The sequence below is a fragment of the Argiope bruennichi genome, chromosome 6 (genome assembly GCF_947563725.1).
Source record: "Argiope bruennichi chromosome 6, qqArgBrue1.1, whole genome shotgun sequence".
NCBI lineage: Eukaryota > Metazoa > Arthropoda > Arachnida > Araneae > Araneidae > Argiope > Argiope bruennichi.
Window position 1 is genome coordinate 13,981,726 of NC_079156.1, and position 22,710 is coordinate 14,004,435.

The 22,710-nt window shown below is 25.4% G+C and overlaps 1 protein-coding gene across 1 annotated transcript; it reads left to right on the forward strand.

Moving 5' to 3' along the window:
- The first annotated feature begins 285 nt into the window (after positions 1–285).
- LOC129972925 (E3 ubiquitin-protein ligase MGRN1-like) lies at positions 286–21,518 on the forward strand. The gene is made up of 13 exons (XM_056087246.1): positions 286–700; positions 2,923–3,041; positions 3,216–3,304; positions 5,097–5,243; positions 6,847–6,964; positions 8,448–8,514; positions 10,404–10,558; positions 11,418–11,666; positions 13,433–13,529; positions 15,094–15,160; positions 18,205–18,493; positions 19,787–19,958; positions 20,685–21,518. Exons 1-13 carry the CDS (start codon positions 613–615, stop codon positions 21,152–21,154), a joined length of 2,127 nt encoding a protein of 708 aa, XP_055943221.1. The 5' UTR covers positions 286–612; the 3' UTR covers positions 21,155–21,518.
- The last annotated feature ends 1,192 nt before the right edge of the window (positions 21,519–22,710 follow it).

A 22,710-nucleotide genomic window follows, 5' to 3' on the forward strand; every position in this document is an offset into this window, starting at 1 on the left:
TATCATTATGTGTCAATTTATAAAAAATTAACTATGCAATTACTAAAATATGTATTACTTTTTAATAAACTTTGTTAAGAAATTTTTATGTAAAAAAAGGGAAAATTGGCAAAAACAAAGAATAAAAATCCCTTAGATATAGAAATGGAAATTCTACATATATATATATTATTATGTTTTAAGCTATGTTCATTAACAAAATCTTTCAACAACGTGCCAAATAAGGAAACAATCCTTAATAAGCATTCTAATAACCATTGGTGGTAAAGCCGATTTACAGTGATGGCTGAAAATTCTGTTTGTTTACCCTATGACGTTGCTTGGGGATTTTGAATAATTTTTGTTTTGTTTATTTGGTAAACTGAGCTGCGATTTTTTTTCCTGCAAAGACTGGTAAAATACAGGTTTTAATCACCATTGTCAGCACAATATAACATCGTTTATTTCTCTACTCATCATACCAACTGTAAATAGGTCCTCAATCAATGATGAATTGATAACTTGTTGCTGTCTATAAAATCATTTTTCGAAATTAGATTTAAGACTGTTAGGAAAGGAAAATGTATCAGTAAATTTTACTAAACCATAGTCGATCATTTGTAAAATATAAAAATGGGTTTAATTTTCAGTCGTCAAAATGCTAGAATTGAAGAACCAGATTCTAATACGAATAATGCCTATCGATATCCACCCAGAAATGGTAAGTACGATTGAAACATTTTATGTTGTCAGTTAAAGTAGTTTATGTAACCAAAGCATTTGGTATTATTCCATCAAAGGGTGGAAGGAAAAGGGCATATTAATAAAAATTATAAAATATTTATTTTGATTTATCAAAAATATTTGTGATATTTTGTAATTATTATTATCATCTGAAAATCTACATTTCTGCATTTAATTTTTTTCTTTTTATATTTCTTATTGCATGTTTCAAATATTTCTATATTTAATGATAAAGTTTTATGAATCTTATTACCAATCATGAAAACTGTATTGTATGAGATAAGTATAATACTCTTATTCATCAAAATTTATATGCTTAAAATACTTAGATTAATTTCGAAGAACAAGCATTCATTTTATGACCTTTAGATAGGTAATAGAATTTCAAATTACTTGATGTTGAATCTCAATTTCTTCTTTGAATCAGGAATAAAAAACATTTCCACATTCTCATTTACAATAACATTATATTTCTATGTCAGTTTTTGAAAAGGCTGTGTTTTGATGAATAAAAGATCTTTTTTCAGTTATTGAGGAAACGATTTTGTTTAGGTAATGCAGTGAATAATCCTACCTAGTCTCTTTCACAATCGTCAATGCACAATTCAGGCCTTGAATATATTCATCTTTGTTTATAATTTTTTGTATAAATTGTTACAGGAATTACACCTTATTATTTATTCGTTTCTAATATTTACATGTGGAATTTTTAAAAGGAAATCACAATTTTTCTTTAATTGTTTTTGCTTAAAGTTAATATTAATCTGTTTTTGTTTTTTGCAAAAAAAAGAGTTTTTCCATTTTAAAATATGAATAGTTAGCTTTGTTATTAAAAGCTGAATAGGGATTACTAGTTGTAACTTATATATTAGCATATTAGCTGGATTTTTTCATATATTTTGTTTTCAAAAAATTATATACAAAACATGAAATTTGTTCTATCAGTGTGCAAAATTTTCACTAATAGTGATTCTTCAGTGAAACTTTCTTTTTGCTATTTGAGTTATATTATATAAATACATAAATATGCATACATGTTTTTATCAAAGATGGAATAATGGGGTTTTATCTTCATCTAAAGAAAAGGATATATATATATATATATATATATATATTGGCTGAGTGATAAAATATTAAATTTTTTGCTTATGCTAAGTTCTATTTATGATTGAAATGGATTTGATTCTCTTTTTTTCTGTTTTCACCATTGTCATAAGTATTTATTTACTATAGGTTTCTTTCACCTAAAATAGAATAGTCACTTTTTTGTTTTATACAAAACAAAAAGCCATGCTTGAAAGTTTGATTCTTAAAATTAAATAAAACATACTTATTACTAAAAGAAGATTTTTTTTGTTTTTGTTTTAATTAAAGTAACTTTTACTTACAGTATGCAACAAGAATATGTGTGAAATGATATTCTCTTTATTATCACCATTAAACACTTAGCTGAAGATGTTTTCTTTTTTTTTTTTTGCAAGATAACCTTTAAATATCCTTCTGCATCGTCTTAATATCTATTGAGTTTCTTCTGCAAATAATGATAATAACTTGTTTTTAACTTAGGATGCTATTTTGTTTTTTATTTTTGAAATTTGAAATTTTCCTCCCCATTTTTAGCATTTTTTTTTTTGTCTTCTGTTTTGTATTTTTTGCAATATATATATATATATATATATATATATATATATATATATATATATATATATATATATATATATATATAATTTAAGTGAGAAATTATATCAATTTCTTTTCATATTAAACTCTTACAAGATTTTTATATGAATGATTAATTTCCTTCTGTGAGATAATTTTGTATTGAAAATATCTCTTTTATTCCTTTATGTCTGAATGACTTACCTGTGCTTCCTACCAATAAAATATGAATGATTATTTGCTAGAAATAGTTTCTCTCTCATTTTCTAAAGCATGTTTTGTTCCTACTTGCCTTTCATGAAGTCCCCTTGCATTACTTCAGACAAGTTCATAAAATCATTGCATTTACCTTATGAATTCTCAAGTAGTTATTATTATCTTTAAGTGTCCAATTATTACCACCATTAGATCAGTTGATAAGCAGAAATTATTAACTTATTACCACTATCAGAATAGCATTTATGATGGGGATAACAGTCATGACAGTGTATATAGTTTTACATATAAATTCAAAATTTTCAATATAATATTATCTTTTAGGTAAATATTTTGCAAGTCATTTTATCATGGGAGGAGAGAAATTTCAAACTACAGAACCTGAAATGTATTTGTTTGGTGAAAACATGGACTTAAATTTTCTTGGTGGAAAACCTGCACCAGTAAGTTATATCAATTATTTCCATAGCACCTTTTTAATTTATAAATTTGATTTTAAGAAGTTATTAATTTAATTAAATTGTCTTAGGAAGCTACTGTTAATTACTACTGTCTTTTAATTACTACTTACTACTACTATCTTTTAATAATTTCATCTCATTTCAACATTTTTTTAGTTCCCTTATGCTGCACCTCAACCTAATGAACCAACACGTACATTGCGTAGTTTGATAAATGTGAGAAAAGAGACATTGAGATTTGTTAAGTAAGTTTACATTATAATTACTTTAATCTGTAAATTCTTCTGAAGCAATTCTATTTTAAATATAAATTTTACTATGGCATAGTTCTCAAGCAGTTTCATATGATGCAATTGAAGTCTTCTTTTATTTAAAATGGAGAATTTATAGATTTATTGAGATTAATAATTACTTGTTAAATTTAATAATGTAAATATTAACCTACTGATTTCACTTTAGAATTACAAATTCTTTATTTTATGTTTATATGCTAATAATTATAACAAACAATATGTTTCACTTCCAGATTCATGTGGCTAAGATTTTTTTAAAGCTCTGTATAATAAAGTTTATCTGAATGGTAATTACAAAATTTTAATCAACAAAAATACACAATAAAAATAAATTTATTAATGACACAATTTGAATCTTTCACCATACTCAATGTTCACCATACTTTAAAAGATTGCAGATCTTTATAATATAACAATTACAAATAATATAATTATAATATAATCAATTACAAAAATAAATTTAGTTCATGAATTTAATAACAACTTGCTTTTTCACTGTTGCATGTGTTACATTTAACAATATGTATTTAGAATTATATATTTAAAACACAAATTAATTAAAAGGTAAAAAATGTAGAGTTCTCATTAACACCCATTCACCATAAAAAAATTATAGATCCATATTAAATTTTGGGACAAATCTTTGAAGATTATTTATCTATCAATGTCTCCATTCTGATTTCAATATTATATAACTTGGAATTGACCAAGTTAAAGAAAGGAAATTTGATGGTCACTTATGGTCACGAAAATTTCACTATGTCTGAAATTTTAATCAAAATCTATTGATGAAAAAAATGAATTAGAATATTTTTTAATTGACATTCAATCTGAGTTAACATAGACAAAATTATTTTTAGGCACATATATATATATATATATATGTAATATTTTAAACATAATTTTGCAGATATGCAGTCGAAAAGAAGAAATTTTCGGAATAAAATTCAATTTATTGTATGCAGGAAGAATAATTTGTACACAGAAAAGATCGATGATAAAAAGACATGTCTGTTTACATCATGTCACAAGAGTAAAGTTAATGTAATTTTTCCCTAAGAGATTTATTTTACTAAGAGATTCTTTTAGTAATTTCTTTGACATGTATAAATTTTGAAAGAAATGCATAGATGTTGTATGAGAGCATATGTATCATGAAATTAATGGAGAGCATGAAAAATTGTAACAGTCATCAGTTTTCTAGAGCACTTGTTAGAAATAATTTGATAAAAAAAGTGGGTTTAGTTTAGTTTAGTATATTAACGTCTCATTGTAAAGAAACACTAGGGCGATTTTGGGGCATACCTCATAATTTTGAACCGCAGTCAGATGACAAGGACGACATCTGAGCTGGCACCCCCCTCTCCACACCGCACCACACCAGCGGAAGACATTTGGTCCTGACAGATTTAATGTGCAACAGGCCCCTTACACGGCGGTTCTTTGGTGGAATTGGGTCTCGAACCTGAAACTCTATGGCTTACGAGCCGAGACCTTACCACCAGGCCACCGCAGCCCCAATAAATAAAGTGGGATTTAAAAGGGAATAAAAAATAAATAAAGGGAATAAAGAAAGTGGGATTTAGATCAGAAAATAAGAGAACATATTAGAATGAAGTAACATAATTTAAATTTATAAGAAGATTTAGTAAATTATTAAGATTTAAATTAGACTAAAAAATATTATATACAAAAAAATACAGTATGTGTAGAACTTTTCACATTTTTATTTGTTTACTTGTAGGGTACCAGATGTTGTAGATGATCAAAGACAAGGAAATGCTCCATCTAACACTGTTTACAATATAGAATTTAGTTTTGATTCTGATGTAAGATGCAACATAACAATTTATTACTTCTGTACTGAAGAAATAACTCCAAATGGTGTAATGTAAGTTTTAGAATTTTATTGAATGTAGGAAGGAACAAATTTAAAATAAATTATTACTATTTATTTTAAACATGCAACAGATTTAATAGATTTTAAAATAGTTCTTAATGAATATGTTTCATCGACATTTCAAGACATTATGCATTTGAAAAATGTATATTTTGATAAATTATATTTAAACAAATTTGCCAGATATTTTATTATTTATATATTATTTTTTACTTCACTTCCTAATTTAAAACATATTTCAAGGATCTTACTTTCAAAGGCACTTGCTTTATATCAAAATTTTTTTTCTTTGATCGCTTGATTTATACTACAAAATTCTTGAAAACAACTTTACTGGCTTGCGTATAGATTTCCTTTCATGTAGCATGAAATGTTTCAACAAATATTCAATTCTGGCTGGCATGTGCATTGTAATAAGACCTTTTCTATTGCTGCTCCTTACTTTCATGTTGATTTTATCTTTTGATCTAATAGTTGATTGATAGCTTTTGAATCGATTGAAGATGGATAACTGATTAGGACTTTTTTTTATTTTCTTTCAGTTAACTGCCTTATAACAGAAACATTTTTCCGATTTCTTCAGCAATCTCATTTTTTTGCCTCTCAATTCCTAGTTATATTCAATTCAATTTTTTATTCTCTTTTTAAGCATGCTTTTATTGTGATTGCTTTGAATACATTGTAGTGAGGCATATGAGATTAAAGATCTTCATTTTTCTTTTGCGCATATGTAAAATAAATAATTTTAGAAATTTAAGAAAACTCACTGTTCAGTTAAGATATTATCTGTATACTAAATAAAACAATTTTTTGCCATCACATTTTTTCTTTGTTTTAATGATCATGAACACTAACTAGGATTATTTAAAATTAATGAAAATTAAAGAAGTGTTGCATGGTAATTAAACTAGTATAATTATATTACTTCAGATATAAATAAAGAAATAGAGGTCAGAATTCTTCATTAAAATTAATGTCCAACAAAGTATTATGTTTTTATCATAACTTAAAAAGTGATAAGTATTTATGAATAGAAGATTTAATGAAACAATAAGCTGTTTTAAATTTAATTGTTATAAATTATGTAAAATTAATTTTGAAGAATTTTTAAAAATTAGATGAAAAATGTATGGCAGTAATAATAGTGTCATTAAAAGATGCTTTATTGTTTAAGCAAATGTAAAAATAATTTTATTTATTTATTTGTTTTGAACTATTTCAATTTTAATGTTTTTTTTTTATGTTTGAAATATTATTTAGAAGTATTTTTCTCTTCACTACATATTTTTACATATTTTTTATAATACTATTTTTTAGTCATAAAAATCATTACATTATAAATGGATAAATATAGTTAAATCTTGCTATTTGTATGGTTATAATATGTGTTTGAATTTCATTGTTATGCAAGACAGTCAGTCCTCTTCCCCCAAAATAATTGCATGGTTTATACTACAAAATTATTTTCTTTTACTTGAAACGAATTTTGCTGAAATTTACCTGTTTGATTAATATATAATATGCATCTATTAATATATAGTTATTATGTTGAATTTTTAAGATTTTTATTGATAAATTTAAATGTACTTTTCAGATATGCTCCTCTAGATCCATCTACAAATTCTGAAACATACCACTATAAAAAAGGAATTAATCAACAGTTTAGTCAATCATCTCATGTATTTGATCCTAGTAAATATCCTGAAGATATGGTATGGATATATATTATGATATTTTGATTCCAAATGAAATATTATCTCACAATAATAGTAATTTGGGTTCTTCATAAATTATTTCATTTGTAGTTGCCAGAATGTGTTAAAAGAAATAATAGTTGTGATCCCATGTGTAATCTTTTAAAAATAATACTAAAATAAATTCTAAGCATCAAAAATTTTGAAGATGCATCAAATAGTTTTGTTTTAATCCATCATTGATTTAAAAATTTTAAATTTTTGTACATTAAAAATTCATAGGGCAGGATTGATTTAAATAAAGCCCCTCTTCATTTATTATATAAATTCTAAACTTCTCTTTCTCTCTCTCTCTCTCTCTCTCTCTCTCGCTTGTGTGTACATATGTGGTCTGCATTAAGATTGTTGTTTCTATGAATAAATTAAAGGAAGACAAATTTTATGTAATTCAAAATAAATCAAGAAAGTTAAAAAATTTTAACAATTCCTCAACTATGATTAATATCTTATTTAAGATTATACTTTCTATAATAACTAATAAAATTGCTTCATTTTGATATGATTCCAATAAATCATTTATTACATGTAATTTGTGCCAATCTTTATTTATTAAAATGATAGTTTTATTAGATAGCCTTTACATTAATTATTTCTTTAAAAAGTTAAATTTCCACAACTTTCAAAGAAATTTTAGGCAATTTATTTATTAAAATAATAATAGATATTAACTTAGATTGCTAATTAAATTGAAATAACCATTTTGCCAAAAGGATTTTTTCATAAAGAGGAAGAAAATTTCTCTTTTGTTCTTACTCACACTACTTTAAAGGAATGAAAATGCTTTTAAATAGTGTGTAAGATATTAACTTCTATCTGATATGTATTCTGCTAGTATTAAATAACTAACATACATATTTTCCTCATATCTCTGAATAAGCCAAATGTTTGATTTTAAACATTCTTGCCCATGCAATATTTAATCAGTTAAGTCTATAATCATTCTGAACAGCACTAAGACTGAACAGAATAAATCCTTAATGAATCATGCCATTGAATGAAGGGGTTTGTTTTTCATTTTTATTTATTGAATTCAAAATCATTTTGTTTTCTTAATTGATTAGTTTTATTAAATTTCAACACAAATATTTTTCATTTGATTTTTTAGTTTACTATTTCAAGAAATCCAAAAGCAAATATGATATATTTTTTTAGTATTATTATCTTTCAAATCAAATTTGGGATATCCTGATGTTATCTGTTTTTATCTTCTTAAATAGTAATACATTTCCATATTCTAAATAATTCCATTAATATGAAAATATATTTATATGTATATATTTAATAATTAAATAGGATTGCCAATGCACTATAAATCTTGTAAATCCTTATTTTTAAAATTAATTATTTTCATTTTTAATGTTTTGTAAACATTTTTTACTATATTTATGATATTATTTCTCACTCCATATTGATATCTTATCTCTATGTACTTTCTTTACAGCTAACTTACAAATTTGAAACTGAAATAATACCTGTTCTTATCCAGTGTATTGCTGAAGAAGGAGATGGTAAGAATATAATAAAACTGTGAATAATTTTAATCTATATGTGTTGTCAATAATTAAGATATTTATTTCTACCAGAAAATTATTATTCATTGGTTTGCTGTATGAAATGAGAAAAATCTAATTTAAATATTTGCTTTTGTATTTTTCTCTTTGTATTTCCATAGTTGAGTAGAAATCTATATGTTAAATTATGATAATATTTTGATAATCATAAGTATTTTAAATTCTATTAAATATAAGATTTGCAATTATTCTCGAAGTTTCTATTGAATAACAAAGAAATTATTGCTGTGGTCTGATGACAGATTTATCTATCAGATGGGCAGGTTTTAAATGTTTGCAATGTGCATGTGGGTCTAGTGCTTGTTAAGCAATTGGGGTTGAATGTCTTTCTTTTACGTTATAAAAGTTCAACAAGTGCTGATGTAAATGTCATTTCATCATTGTTTAAAATTTTCAAAACTGATTTACATGCAGCTTCAAATCAGGACATTAATCTAAATAAAGTTAAATAACACATCATGATATACATACATACATATTTATATATATATATAATATAAAAACATATTTTTGAGCAGTTTCATGGCCGAAGAGAGAGAGAAGACACTTTTAATTTTTAAACTGCTTTTTTTCCATCCCTAGGAGGCATAATTTGTGTATAAGCAAGAAGTGACAAAGTATGTTAATCTACAGCATTACACAAGAGCGAAAAAGGGACAGAAATATTTTCCCCCAGTGATTATATGATATGAGATTCTGATAGGGATATTTTTTACACGTGTTGATTTAGGTAAGGGGAATAAAGGTATCTTTAAAGGAATTTGTTTAGCTTGACAGATTTTTATCCCTTCACTTGCAGTGTAGAAAACCACTGATTTAAGTATTTTTACAAAGCTCGTGTAGTATTAATTAAATAAAAAAAGGTGGAATGGGATCAGGAAATAAGAGAACATTTTAGAATTAAGTTAATATGGATTAATTGAAGAAGATAATTTGAAGAAACAATCTTTGAGTCTTGTTGAGTTTTTTAACTTTTTTTCTTCTTCATAAATTGAAGAAAATAATTCAATTTTGAGTTTTTCTCAGGATATCATTGTTCAAGCCATGGTGTGAGTAGTGTAGTAAACTGAATAGGAAGCAGGAAAAAGTGGCCATGATGAAATATTTTCAAGTTATATAGTTTTAGAAAGGAATTTGTCAACTCAGTGTTTTGATTCCATGGAAAAATGCATAGCTTGCACAGTTTGGAAATAAAGTTACAATAAAACTGCGGTTTGAATGATTAGAAAATTATTTTTAGAACATATCTAATTTTAAATTATTACTCATACACTTATTTGATTATATGTGTATTTGTTTGTGTCAGATAATAAAGCTGCTTTATTTTAATAACCTTACATATGCCGTGTTCATTGAACATATGAGTTTTTCTAATTGATTAGTTCCATGGTATCATAGCACTATTATGTTTGGTTCATTTCTAAATTTATTTAGCTGTGTTGTAACTTCAAATTTTTGTTCATCCTGGAAACTACATTAATATTAAACAGAATCCTTCTTTAGCTCTAAACACTTGAAGAATATCATGCAAGTATTTGGAAATCATGCAAAAATATGATGAAATAATGAAGTGAAAATATTGCTCTTTACAATATTTATTATTGTATTGTATTATACATACATCTTTATTATCAGCAAAAATATATATATAATCAGAAATGTATCCTTCAGTGCATTGAATTCTTAAATAATTCAAAGTGTCATATTTTTAGTTGGTCATTGCATGTGGAATTGCATTAAAAAATTTTGTCATTACTCCATTTAACTTTTCATTTATTCAGTATTATAATTTTCGTTCTTTTTATTGTTTTTGTGTTTATTTGCAGAACCTAAGCAATCTCATATGGTCCTAGCTGTTGTAGAAAAGAATGCAGATGAAACTTACACATTAAAACCATTAAAGCAAAAACTTTTTGTTGATGGTCTTTGTTATCTTTTACAAGAAATTTATGGCATAGAAAATAAGAATCTTAACCAGACAGTAAGTTTATTGTCTTTTATATATTCCACTTAGACATACATATAAATGAACTTGGGACAAGAACCATTAGTCAGCTTTCATTCATTTAACTTGATATGATTTTAAATTTTTAAATATTTTTTTTTTACACTTTTTCATATGCACTCACATACATATATATACCCTCTTGTGTCTAAAAAGCAATTTATTAGAAATTTAAAATTAGATTTTTGACAATTGCAGTATTTTTTTTTGTATGTATTTTATATAGGATAATATAGAATAAATTTCCAAAGTGCAATAATGTAATTTTTGTTTTCAAATTTAATAGTTAATCATCGTATGACTGATTTTTTTATTCTTTTCCTTCTTAATTTTTACATTAATAAGATAGTCTAAGAAATGTTATGTTGATACTTTATTAGTGAAAATTGTTTATTTTGTGCTTTATTAGAAATGTGAAATTAAAAGTTTTTTTTACAGTTTTAATATTTTCTTTGTATGCATGTCATATAAGAAAACCTAGAATGGATTTTCAAAGATATTGGTGTATAATAATGTAGTTTTTTGTTTCCAAATTTTATTGTTAATAATTTAATTACTTTTTTTAATTCTTTCTTTTTAAATTTTTCTCACTTAATAATATTGTCTAAGATATATTATATTAATTCTTTATTAATGAAAATTGTCTTGTTTCATGCCCAAAAAATATATTTTTTTATTTTTTAAGATTTAAATTCTTCTATTAGTATTTCATTTAAATACAGTTTTCTATAAGAGCATGAAGTTTGTAGTAAAATGTATATACAAATTATGTTGAGATTTTCATAATTATTATTAATTGATAATATGTAAGCTGATATCAGTATTTCTTTGTTAGAATTTAACTGACGAGGATATAGAAGATATGGGATTTGACTGTGTTATTTGTATGAGTGATCCAAGGGATACATTGATTTTGCCTTGTCGTCATCTCTGTTTGTGCAATAGTTGTTCAGATTCTTTAAGGTTTCAAGCAAATAACTGCCCAATATGCCGTGCTCCATTTCGTGCATTGCTTCAGATAAAAGCTGTTCGGAAGTCTGAAAACCCTGTGCCACAGATTAGCCACAATAATGCTGAAAACCAGGTAAAATATGAAATCTCATTTTCTTTTTGTTTCAATATTAAATGTTTGAGTGCCATATCAAATGTACATAAAATATAACTACAAAAATTTTAAATTATTTTTTTATTGTTTTTAACTAATTTGCAGTTAATTAATTGTAGAGAAATCATATAACTACATTCTATATTCAATTACTGTTGAGTATTGATATATTTACTAAAAAAATACTAAATATAACATATGTTAAATATTGCATCTATAGCAGTTAATAGTCAAATTAATGAAATATTTCTGAAAAGATACAACTTTGTTTTGACAATTTTCAGAATTCTGCTTATTAATTACAGTAATTTGATTTATTGCATAGTAACAGTTGCTACTTATTATTTCAAACAAGAAATAAAATTTTTCTTATTGTTGTGTTAATCTATATAAACAGGTTTTTTTATAAACATGTTTTTTAATTGTTAATAAATGAATAACTCTGTTTTGCTCACATCAATATTGAACTGTGGTGATATTTTAAAAAATAAACTGCAATTTTATCATGTGTTTAATTTTCACGCTGAAATTACAATTACTTTTTCTGTATCCTCTGGTCAAAAATTTTAATTTCACTATGGATTAAAAGAAAAGTATAGTAAGAATAATTTAAGATCATGCTTCATGATTGAATTTCTTATTTTTACAGTGCAAAAAAAAACATGTAAAAAATTTTTTTAAATTTTGGTAGTTTCTTTAATTATAAATTGTTGTTCCATTTTGAGCTTGCCCTTAAAGAAATTCAATATTAATCCATCTTGAGAGTTGGGATTTATCAAATATTCATTCCATCAGGAGGTGAGAGGGATGCTAAATATCAATTTTATAATTGTGATTTACTTCAGAAGAAAAATTTTGGAATATATAAGAATTGGAACTATGCAATATGTATATTAACATATTGCAATAAAATTTAATATTTACAAATTTTAAAATATATGATTCATGACACAATGATTGTGTATAATTAATGAAAATTAATAGTCATTTATTTGTTTATTCATTCTACACTCATTTGGATTTCTTACAACAAATTTCCATTGTTTAGATGCATAGCCATTGTCATTTTTCCACTTAACTGACTCCCAGGTGGAATTAACTAAATATAAAAGCAGTGAACTTCATTAATTTTTAGATTCATATATTATTTATTTATTTAAAAAAGTTTTATACTATTTATATATCAAATTATGTAATTAAATGTCTGTCTTATTAAAATTAATTTGCAGACTTGCATAAGCCTAATATCAGTGCGATAAGTTGAAGGAAAGGAATGAGTTAGCTGTCCCTTAAACAAGTGGTGCTAATTAAATTAATTTCATTTTGAAGCATTTTTATAAATATTTTTTATTTAGTATTTTTCATTGCGAGTCAACACTTAGATTTATCTAACCCACTTAACTATAATGAAATTTTCTTCAATTTTACATTTAATTTTATTTTTTAATTATTGCTTTACCTTTGTGTACAAAATTGAAAGAAAAAAAAATTAATGTGGATTTGAGCAAGTATGAAAAGGTATAAATTAAAAAAAAAACTTTTTAGATGTACTAACAAAATACAAAATAATCTCTTACGTATATTGGAATTTTATTTCATTTTTTTACCAACAAGTAAAAAAAAAAAAAAAAAAGTTGTACAGAAATTTGAAGTACAAATTTAAATTTGTGCACGAAAGAGAGTAATTCTTAAAGATATTCCTTGTATCCTTTTATTTTACATTTTACATACAAGTTTTCTTTCAGACTTCTCAAGATATTCCTGCCGGTTATGAAGCAGTATCACTGATTGAAGCTCTCAATGGTCCTGCTCAACCCTCTGCTCCTCTAGTTCATTCATTCAGTATGTTCTCTTTATTATTTGATATAAAATATTTTATCTTTTTTTTTTCCTTCCCTTAAAAGGTTTCTTATATCTTTGCAACTTTATAATAAATAAAACTAGCTGTCTTTTGCGACCTGCCTGTCTGCCCAGATTATTGACTTTTTAGGCTGTTAACAGTGTATATAAATGTAGGATGCATACGTTTTTTTGTTGCTTTTTTTAAGTTGCTTTGCTATTTGAAAGGATTGACAAACATGAATTCGACAGTATAAATCAAAACTAATCTATTCATGCAAGTTAAAAGTAAAATGTATTACAAAATAAAAGTGAAAGTGGAAATGCTTCTTCAGAATTAATGTCCAAAGAATGCACTTTTTCTTGTCTTAATTTTAACATTAGCAAAAGCATGCAATTGAATGTTTTGGTGAATAAGTTTGTGTTTCATCATAACATTAAAAATTGATTTTACAATTTTTGTATTACATTTTACAAGTTTGTAAAAATAACAAAAACATTGTGAGGTGAAATTGATATCATTAAAGAGGCAATATCTTGCATTTGAAAATAATGCAAAAACCATTTTGTAATAATAAATGGTGAAATACATGACGAAATTTGTTATTTCTAAAAATGTTTTATGCCCAGGTATGTTCAATTATATTTAATAATTATTTATTTCTTTAATACAAAATACAAAATTGGAAAAAATTAGTTGAATACAGATTATTAGAAAAATTAAATTTGATATATACCATTGTGGCGGATTGTTTGAGTGTAGATAGAACCTGGGACCTTGTGGTTCACAGCCCAGTAACATGACCACAATACAAAAGCAATTGCTCATGTAGCGTAGCTGTTAACTGGCTTATAAGCTTTCACCACACCATTTAATCATAATTTTATGATAGATTTTCAAAGCTATGTGGATATACATAGCGTGGTTATCAATTTCAAACCCAAATCATGTGCACACAAAAATTGATATTAGAACATGGTAATATTTATTTTGTAATATGTTATTTTAAAGTTTCATAGTTTTATTTATATACTCGTTTCAGTAATGACTCCAATTATGTGTTAGATATTTAAAAAGCAAAACTGTTAAATCAATTGTGCATTGTATTTTTTTTTTTTTTCACTTTTACTGGACTGTTTGGAACTCTTAATTATTTAAGAAGATATAAAACCATGTATTGCTCTGTTTTAAGTAAAGAGTAATCACAATTAGTCTCCAGATTTTAAAAAATAAAACTCCATAAAAATAAAATCTTAAGAAGTATTTGGAAACTGTTTATATAAATTGGTACTTTAATTCAAATATTTTTATGGTTTTTCGTAATTGCAGAGTACCTGTTAATATATGCAATTTGTATAGATATTTTATGCTATATTTTTATTAAAATTGAATCTGATGATTAATTAAGGCCATTTTTGATTTATTCATTTAGTCAGAAACTAAACAGAAACACATGAAAATAGAGATTTCATTTAGTCAGAAACTAAACAGAAACGCATGAAAATAGAGATTTCATTTAGTCAGAAACTTATCAACTTCTAATTAATTGATGTGTTTCTTTGCTAGCTCCTGCTGCCATTCCACCTTTTACAAATAGTCCTGACTTCCGGCAGAAACATCGTCTTCTGGACAGGTATAGTTTTCTGGTTTTAATTTATTCATTTCTTCCTTCCAAAGTCATTATTCCAATCTGACATCTTTAAGAAATTGGATTTCTTAAAATCTTGTTTTCCTCTTCCTTGAAGTTTGCTTGAGTTTCTTTAACTTTTAGTAAATTTATTAAATGAAAAATACATGTTCCTTTTCACTCTCTATTTTCCTCTACTTGTTTATATCCAACTACACAATGGTTGTGTTAAAATAAACAGTAGGCATTCAGTGTAAGATTAAGAATTTCTTGCTTCATGGATAAATTTTTTTATAGAACAGTTATTTTCATGTAAAACTTATTATCAATTTTTTAAAAATGATTTTCTTATTACTAAGCAATCTGAACTTAAGTGTTTTTAAATGTATTTCTTTGTTTGAATAGCATTAAAAAAATTAGTACTTAGACTTTTTAAATTTAAGTGTGGGAGTTAAATTTTTATCATAAAACTTTTTTTTTTACTTAACATTTTGATTTTCTATGTTTCTAAATGGATAACATTAGATAACATTAAATCAAATTTTTATATGCAGCTATTGTTAATATATGCATGGCTTCTATCAAGTTGTGTAGCATCATTAAGAGTCCTTAAAAACTGCTTATTTTTAATCCTTATATAAGGGTCTTAAAAGTGCTTATTTTTTTTATCCAAACGTTTATAGTTTCCTTTTGATGGAAAAAAAAATAATTTCACTATTCTACATTTGACCAATTATGGGCTGTATTTTTTTTTTTTTTTTTTTTTCCGCAATGTTGGATTTTTTAATGTTTAACAAATTTAATGAATCTGAAGGTCAGCAAAAAATGTTTTCACTCAGTTTAGGGACATATTAATAGAATGGTCAAAATATGTCCTTTTCATGTACTTAACCATCTTTCACCTTCTCTTGCTTATTTAGATAAGGAAAAAATTCTTTCTTTTTAAAAATATTTTGATATTTTCTTATTAGGTTTTGAACAGTGACTTCAGCTCATCCTTGCTTATCTATTTGTGAATGCACAACATTTGTTAGTTATATTTCAAAGACATATTGTGACTTTTCATTAGTGAATTACTTAAGTATTCTTATTTCAGTTTTTGTGCAAATGTTTAATACTTCTTAAAAATCTGCTGGAAAATGTGCATTTGATTCATTATGGATTTCTGTAAGTAAATATACTGAATGATTCAAGGATTCCAAAAATAAAAATAAAGTAAAATGTCCATGATATTCAAAAATTACTTGTGAGTAATTCATTACTCTTACTAAAAGATACAAAAAATAAATTAATGTCGATAATTTAAAAAAAAAAAAAATTTTTACACAAACTATTCAAAGACAAAGAATTGTAATCTCTAAAAAATTCAAACTCAAGATTTTGCCATATTTTTATAATTTAAGTCTTTAAATAACACATTTTTTGGTATTATATCTGTGAACACGATAATTGAAAAATGCTTTGAGCTGGAATTTCTTAATACTAAATTTGTAGATACTAATAAGTTATGAACAAAATCTGTTTCCATGTTTATCTGTCTGTCTGTTAATCTGAGTATAAGTGAACTGGATAATTTCAAAGGACAAAGTGCTACATTGGTAAAATATGGCACATGGTTTTAAAATTTAAAGAATAGATGCATATCAAAATTTTCTCTTTAGATTCCATATATTTCCAATATCGATCCATATTTTTTTTTTGTCCCCCAATTCCTTGAATTATATTCAATTCACCATGTGTTTTTTTGTTTTGTTTCATTTTCTTCTTAAGCTTGCTTTTATTGCAATTGCTTTAAATGCATTGCAGTGAGACCTTTCTTTTTCTTTTGGGTATATATGAAATAAGTAATTTTAGAAGTTTAATAAAAATCACTGATTAGTTACGATATAATCTATATACAAATAAAAAAAAACCCACATTTTTTTTTCTTTGTTCTCTAGAAACACAACTCACTAAATTTGAATGATCTTACACACTAACTAGGATTATTTAAAAATTAATGAAAATTAAAAAGTAATTAAAGAAGTTCATAGTAATTAAATTAGCATCAGCAAATTCCTTCTGAAATGTAATAAAAAATGGAGTTCAAGATTCTTCTTTAAAGTTAATGTCCAAAAAAATATTATGGTTTTATCAAAACTTAAAAAATATCAAGTATTAATGAATAGAAGACTTGATGAAACAGTAAACTGGTTTGAATTTAATTGTGATAAGTTATGTAAAATTAATTTAACTAAGAATTTTTTTTAATAAAATTTTTGAAAATTGTTCTGCAATAAAATTAGCATCATTAAAAAGATAATTTACTGCTGTTTAACTGATGTAAAAATAAATTTTATGTGATAAATTTTTCCTGAGTTATGAAGATTATCTTAATTTTTACTATTGTATTAAATATCTAAAGAGCAGTTATTATAATACACTAACAATTATTAATACGATTAATTTAAAAATGTATCACAAAATATCATGTGCAGGTTTTAGGTTTCTACCATTGGCTATTTAGGAAGATTTTCTGCATTTAACACTTAGACACATATGTTTTCTATTTTAAATTATTGATATAATTTTATGTTACTTGGATTTTTTTCTAAAAATTGCCTGTAGAAAGTTCTTGGAATTCCTCTCCCCCTCAATAAAAGTGGGAACCTGTATGTGTGATTATAATTTCACTTTTTCCACATATAATGATTGTAACAGTGTGAGCAATATTAAGTACATTATTCTTGTTTGTAAAACAGTGATAGACTCCAGGTTAACTTCAGATCAAGAAGCAAGAAAACAATTCTTCTAAAGCTTTTTTGACCAAAATCATAGCAAGCAAATCAAGTTTTCAAGTTTCTTGCTATATATAAAGCACTTCAGTTACTGTTTACTGTAATTGTGTCATAGGTCATAAAGACTCTTGTTTTCTTTTCCCACAAAAACAACTTCCAAGTTTTTAAAGCCTCTCTCTTTCAAAGTTCATTCTTTTCTACACTATAATAACAGTCTGTTACCTGCAAAATTTTAAATTCTTCATTTATATTAATTAATTGAATTTTTTATAGGCATCACTCAAGTAGTGCTTCTCTGAAATTGGGTGGTAGTAGTAATTCTGACAAAGATAGTGCTTTCCCAGAAAAACTGCAAAGGAATGCAGAAGGCTCCTCTGTTCCTGAAGTGGTTGTTGCTTCTCTAATGTCATCAGATCAAATGGATCTCAAAACAGAATCTCTTTCTCGAGGTGAGGCCAGGAAACACAGGAAAGGTTTCCGAACTTCATCTGCACCTGAAAAAATGAGATTATTTGCCAGCTCTTTGAACAAAGTGAATGAAGTTGGAAATAAACGAAAAATGGTAAGTTTCATTTTCAAAGCTTAGTGATCTTGTTCAGAAATTAACGTTCAGATTTATTTTTGTTGTAATTTTCATAATTTTTTTTCATCTATAAGAGATATTCATTAGAAATCTGACAAATCTTACATATCAAAATAAATTATTTCTATATAATAACATATCATTAGGGGCATCATGAAGGCTTTAAAAAAAGTAAAGTAAAAAAGGAATGGAATGAGATATGTAGTTAATTCAACATTAAAATTCTATAGCACCAGAATAATTTATACATATATAAAATACTAACATGTGTGGCTCAGAAATCGTTCTCATTACGTATTGCTAAATGCTGATAGTGAAATGTAAGCAAATGACTATACAAATATTTCAGACGCTTCATTGAATATTTTTGCAACTGCAGTTGAATCAATGTTTCACTAATTAATGAAGCTGGAAAATGTTATTAAAAATGCTTTGGAGAGGGCTGGTATCCCATTAGTTAAAAGAAATTCACATTTAACAGAAGGATTATAATGCACTAAAATATGCATAACCATCTCTAGATGGATTATTAATTATAGATTATAATTATTAGTCTATAATTAATCATACTCTATTAATTATTGATAGACTATGATTTAATTATTCCTTATTCCAAACTATTTGAAAAGGTAGAGATGAATTAAGATTTTCAGTGTATAATATAATCAGATAGTTTTAAGAATAGAGACTTAAATCGGGCTACTTAAAATGTTGATTTGAAATTTACATTTTAATCTGTTTTAATGATGCACTGTTTTCAGTATTTTTTAAAAATATGAATAAATTTATTTGTATCCATCTCTTGCATTTTTCTCTCCATTCTGCCAAGTACTGATGAATGTAATGTTAGATATTTTTATAGGAAATGACTTTTTTTCAGCTAAAGTGTGAGTAAAGTTTGTTTTTCACCTAAAATGTGTAGATCAACTAAAATATTGAGTAGTAATGTAGCAATGCAGTGGCTATTATTAAGGGCATGATCTTGAAAACCACTTTGAATTGTAGATATTGGCTAAGATGAACATAAAATTATCCCTAGTATAATTCATTTAATCATCTAGAAGTTGTAAGCAATAAAGTAATTTAGGTAGATAGTAATCATGAAAATTTGTTGTCCCTTGAGTGTTCTTGAAAAGAAATTAAATTCTTTGGTTTAAATAGAATGGGAGTCCTCAAATAAATTTTGTTAAATAAATATAAAAAAGATATTTTTGGTCATATTACTCATTAAAAAAAGGCTGCATTTTGAAATGAAATTTGTTATTCTTATAGGAGAAAGATGCTGAATTAGCCGAAACAAGATCACTCCTTGAAAGCAACATTAATGCTGAAGAAAACTGTGGGGCTGTAGCTTCACCCAAGCCTAGCAGACCTTGCAGTAGAAGCAGTCCTATATCCTTATCTACTCCTCATTCATTGCATTTGTGTGAAAGATCTAGTAAAGGTGAGTATTTATTTATTAGATTTATTTTGCTCTTTATGAAAATGATAATTATTATTATTACTTATATAATAGGAAATACACTTTGTTCCTGAAAAACTGTCTATTCAACTTAAAATATATTTAGCATATGGACTGATGACAGTTGTATTGTCTTTTCCTTAATAGTAACAAATGACAAATCAGCAGAATGTTCTCTTTTGCTTATAATATCTTTATAGTATACTAAATTTCAGGTAACATCTGTACAATATACTAAATGAGTAAGATTTTTCTCTCACCTACCCTATATCTGACATCTGTCTCTCTATTAATAATAGATAAGTTTTATAAATAAAATAGCTCTGTAAACAACTATTACTTTTTCCTTAGGATTTTAGCAATACTTACTTATAGCAATATTGAATTATGAATACTATTCTGAATTGTAAAAATCATTTCTTAACAGTTTTTGACTTTTAAGTTTAACAAAGTAATGAAGGTTAGTCAACTTAGTGGCATTTATAGGTTATGATTACTAATTTTGTTTTTTCTTTAATTGTTTAAGAGCATCGAAATATAAATAAAAATAAGTCAACAAATGTTACCAAAAAAAAAGTTAATTTTTTTTATTTATTTATTTAAATGATAAACTTTTTCAGTCATAACAGTCAAGTCCTACTGATATGTACTTTATTGAATAAAATTATATTAATACCTGCTTTTCATATTTTAAAATTTGTTTTATAGATACTTCACCAGGTGGAGAAGATTCTGATTACTTTACTCCTGAAGACCCAAGCACTACAATTCTCGTTGATCAAGGCACGGATACTAGTTTGGACACGCCTCAGCCTTTAGAATCTGTCACTATAAATGATTCTACTGAAAAACTAAAAGGGGATTATCCTATTCCAGGAAAGTATAAAGCCAATCGAGAAAAATATGCAATGACTGCTGATGAATCAGAAAGTACTTCTAATTCTGTACAGGACAAAAGGAAGAAAAATTCTGATGCCTTGAATAAACCAGAAAGTACCACGGATTCATTGGCATCACCTAATTCTCGATCTTTGGTCGTGAATTTAGAAAATCCGAGTTCTTTACCTGGAACACCTGCAAGTAATGCTAGTGTTCAGAGTAGTGGCGACAGTTTCAGCAGTACTTCTAGCACACGCTTGTTGCTAAGAAATCAGAGTTATGAAACTTTGCCTGAATGAAATAATTTGTCTTATACAGTGCTGACCAAACTACTGGACCTATAGTTTAACGAGAAACAAGTGATACATTATTTCAGCTATAAACACATTTTATGAATAAGAAAAAAACTTAATATTTTGTATTAATAGAATTTAAATGGATGTTCTTTTTTATATCTGTAACACTGTTTTTCACAATTGTTTCTGTTTTATATAAGAGTGATAGCAAATTCTTATCACCTTTCCCTGTTTTTTAGATACTTATTTATATAGTTTTGGTTATCTATCACAATAAAATAATAATTTAATTGATTTTAAAAACAGTTTCACATATTCTTTAATTTTTATATTCATATATTCTTTAATTTTTAAATCATGGGGTTAAAATAATATCAAGAATTTATGTTTTGGATTATCAATGCTAGTTTAAATTATTTAAACCTCACAAAATGATATAATTTTTTTAAACTCCTCATAAAAACAAAATATCACTGAAACATTTTCAATTTTTGATATAGTTTTCTCTTACTGAGTCCATTAATTTTGCCAACACTGTAGATTATTATTAAAGTATCTCAGCACTAAATGTCATCAAAGCATGTAATTTTAGTAATAATCAGTTGAAATATTAGTGTGTTATTATTCAATATCTGTGATTTTATTATATTTAAAGGAAATTGAATAGATTATTTTTAATTTTTTCACAGTGATCTTATTTTATTTGTGTATTTTTAAATTATTTAAATGGATTTTTTAAAAAATCACTTAACTATTTTTACTATTACTCTCTTCATTTAAAAAAAACAATTTTTAACTTATGAATGACTGTGATTCTGATTTAAACCTTTTCAGAATTAGAAAATAAAATCATTCTCCCCCAAATTTCTTTAATGAAATATTGATTTTTGAAATAAAGTAAAGTAAAATAAATTTAAAATTTATTTAATGTATTTCAATAAAATACTTTAGATAAACATAATTGTTTGAAATCTGTTTTTGCTTACAATGCTGAAAACTTCTAAAGTGAAAAGCAGTTTGTTAATTTTTTTATCCCTGTTTGTGTTCTAATTAATACCAAGTGGAATTTCAACCTAAAATTTTAGAAACCCTGATCAAAGTTAAAAATAAGTTAATTACAGCTTTAAAATGATGTATAAATATCAGAAACGCCATTTAGATAGAATGTTTATTTCAAAGGTACCAGCATTGTGATAAATATTTCAGTTTATAAATTGCCTGCTTCAGCAAGTTTTAGTCATCAAATTTTTTAATGAAAGAGAGAAAAATATATGCAAATGCATATTATATGTATTAATTTTTATTTTAAATGCAGGATTTTTTTTCATTATTAATTCTGCATATATACAAATAGTATATGGAATTTTTTCCGAACTGTTATGGAACAAATTTTTATTGCTTTCTTAATGTTCTTCTTATTGAAAAGAATCTCTTTGCATTAGGGAACAAATCAGGGTATTTTTGTTTTTCTGTTTAAAAAATGAATGAATGCATTATTAAAAGATACTGTAAAATAAAGAACTAATTAAAAATAATTTGAATGCATAAATGAATTAATT

Excerpts from the sequence above, each read along its gene's own strand:
- LOC129972925 (XM_056087246.1), top strand. The coding sequence starts at position 613 with ATGGGTTTAATTTTCAGTCGTCAAAATGCTAGAATTGAAGAACCAGAT. Across the intron at positions 3,042-3,215 it reads TTGGTGGAAAACCTGCACCA|TTCCCTTATGCTGCACCTCA; the intron begins GTAAGTTATATC and ends ACATTTTTTTAG. Across the intron at positions 3,305-5,096 it reads GAGACATTGAGATTTGTTAA|GGTACCAGATGTTGTAGATG; the intron begins GTAAGTTTACAT and ends GTTTACTTGTAG.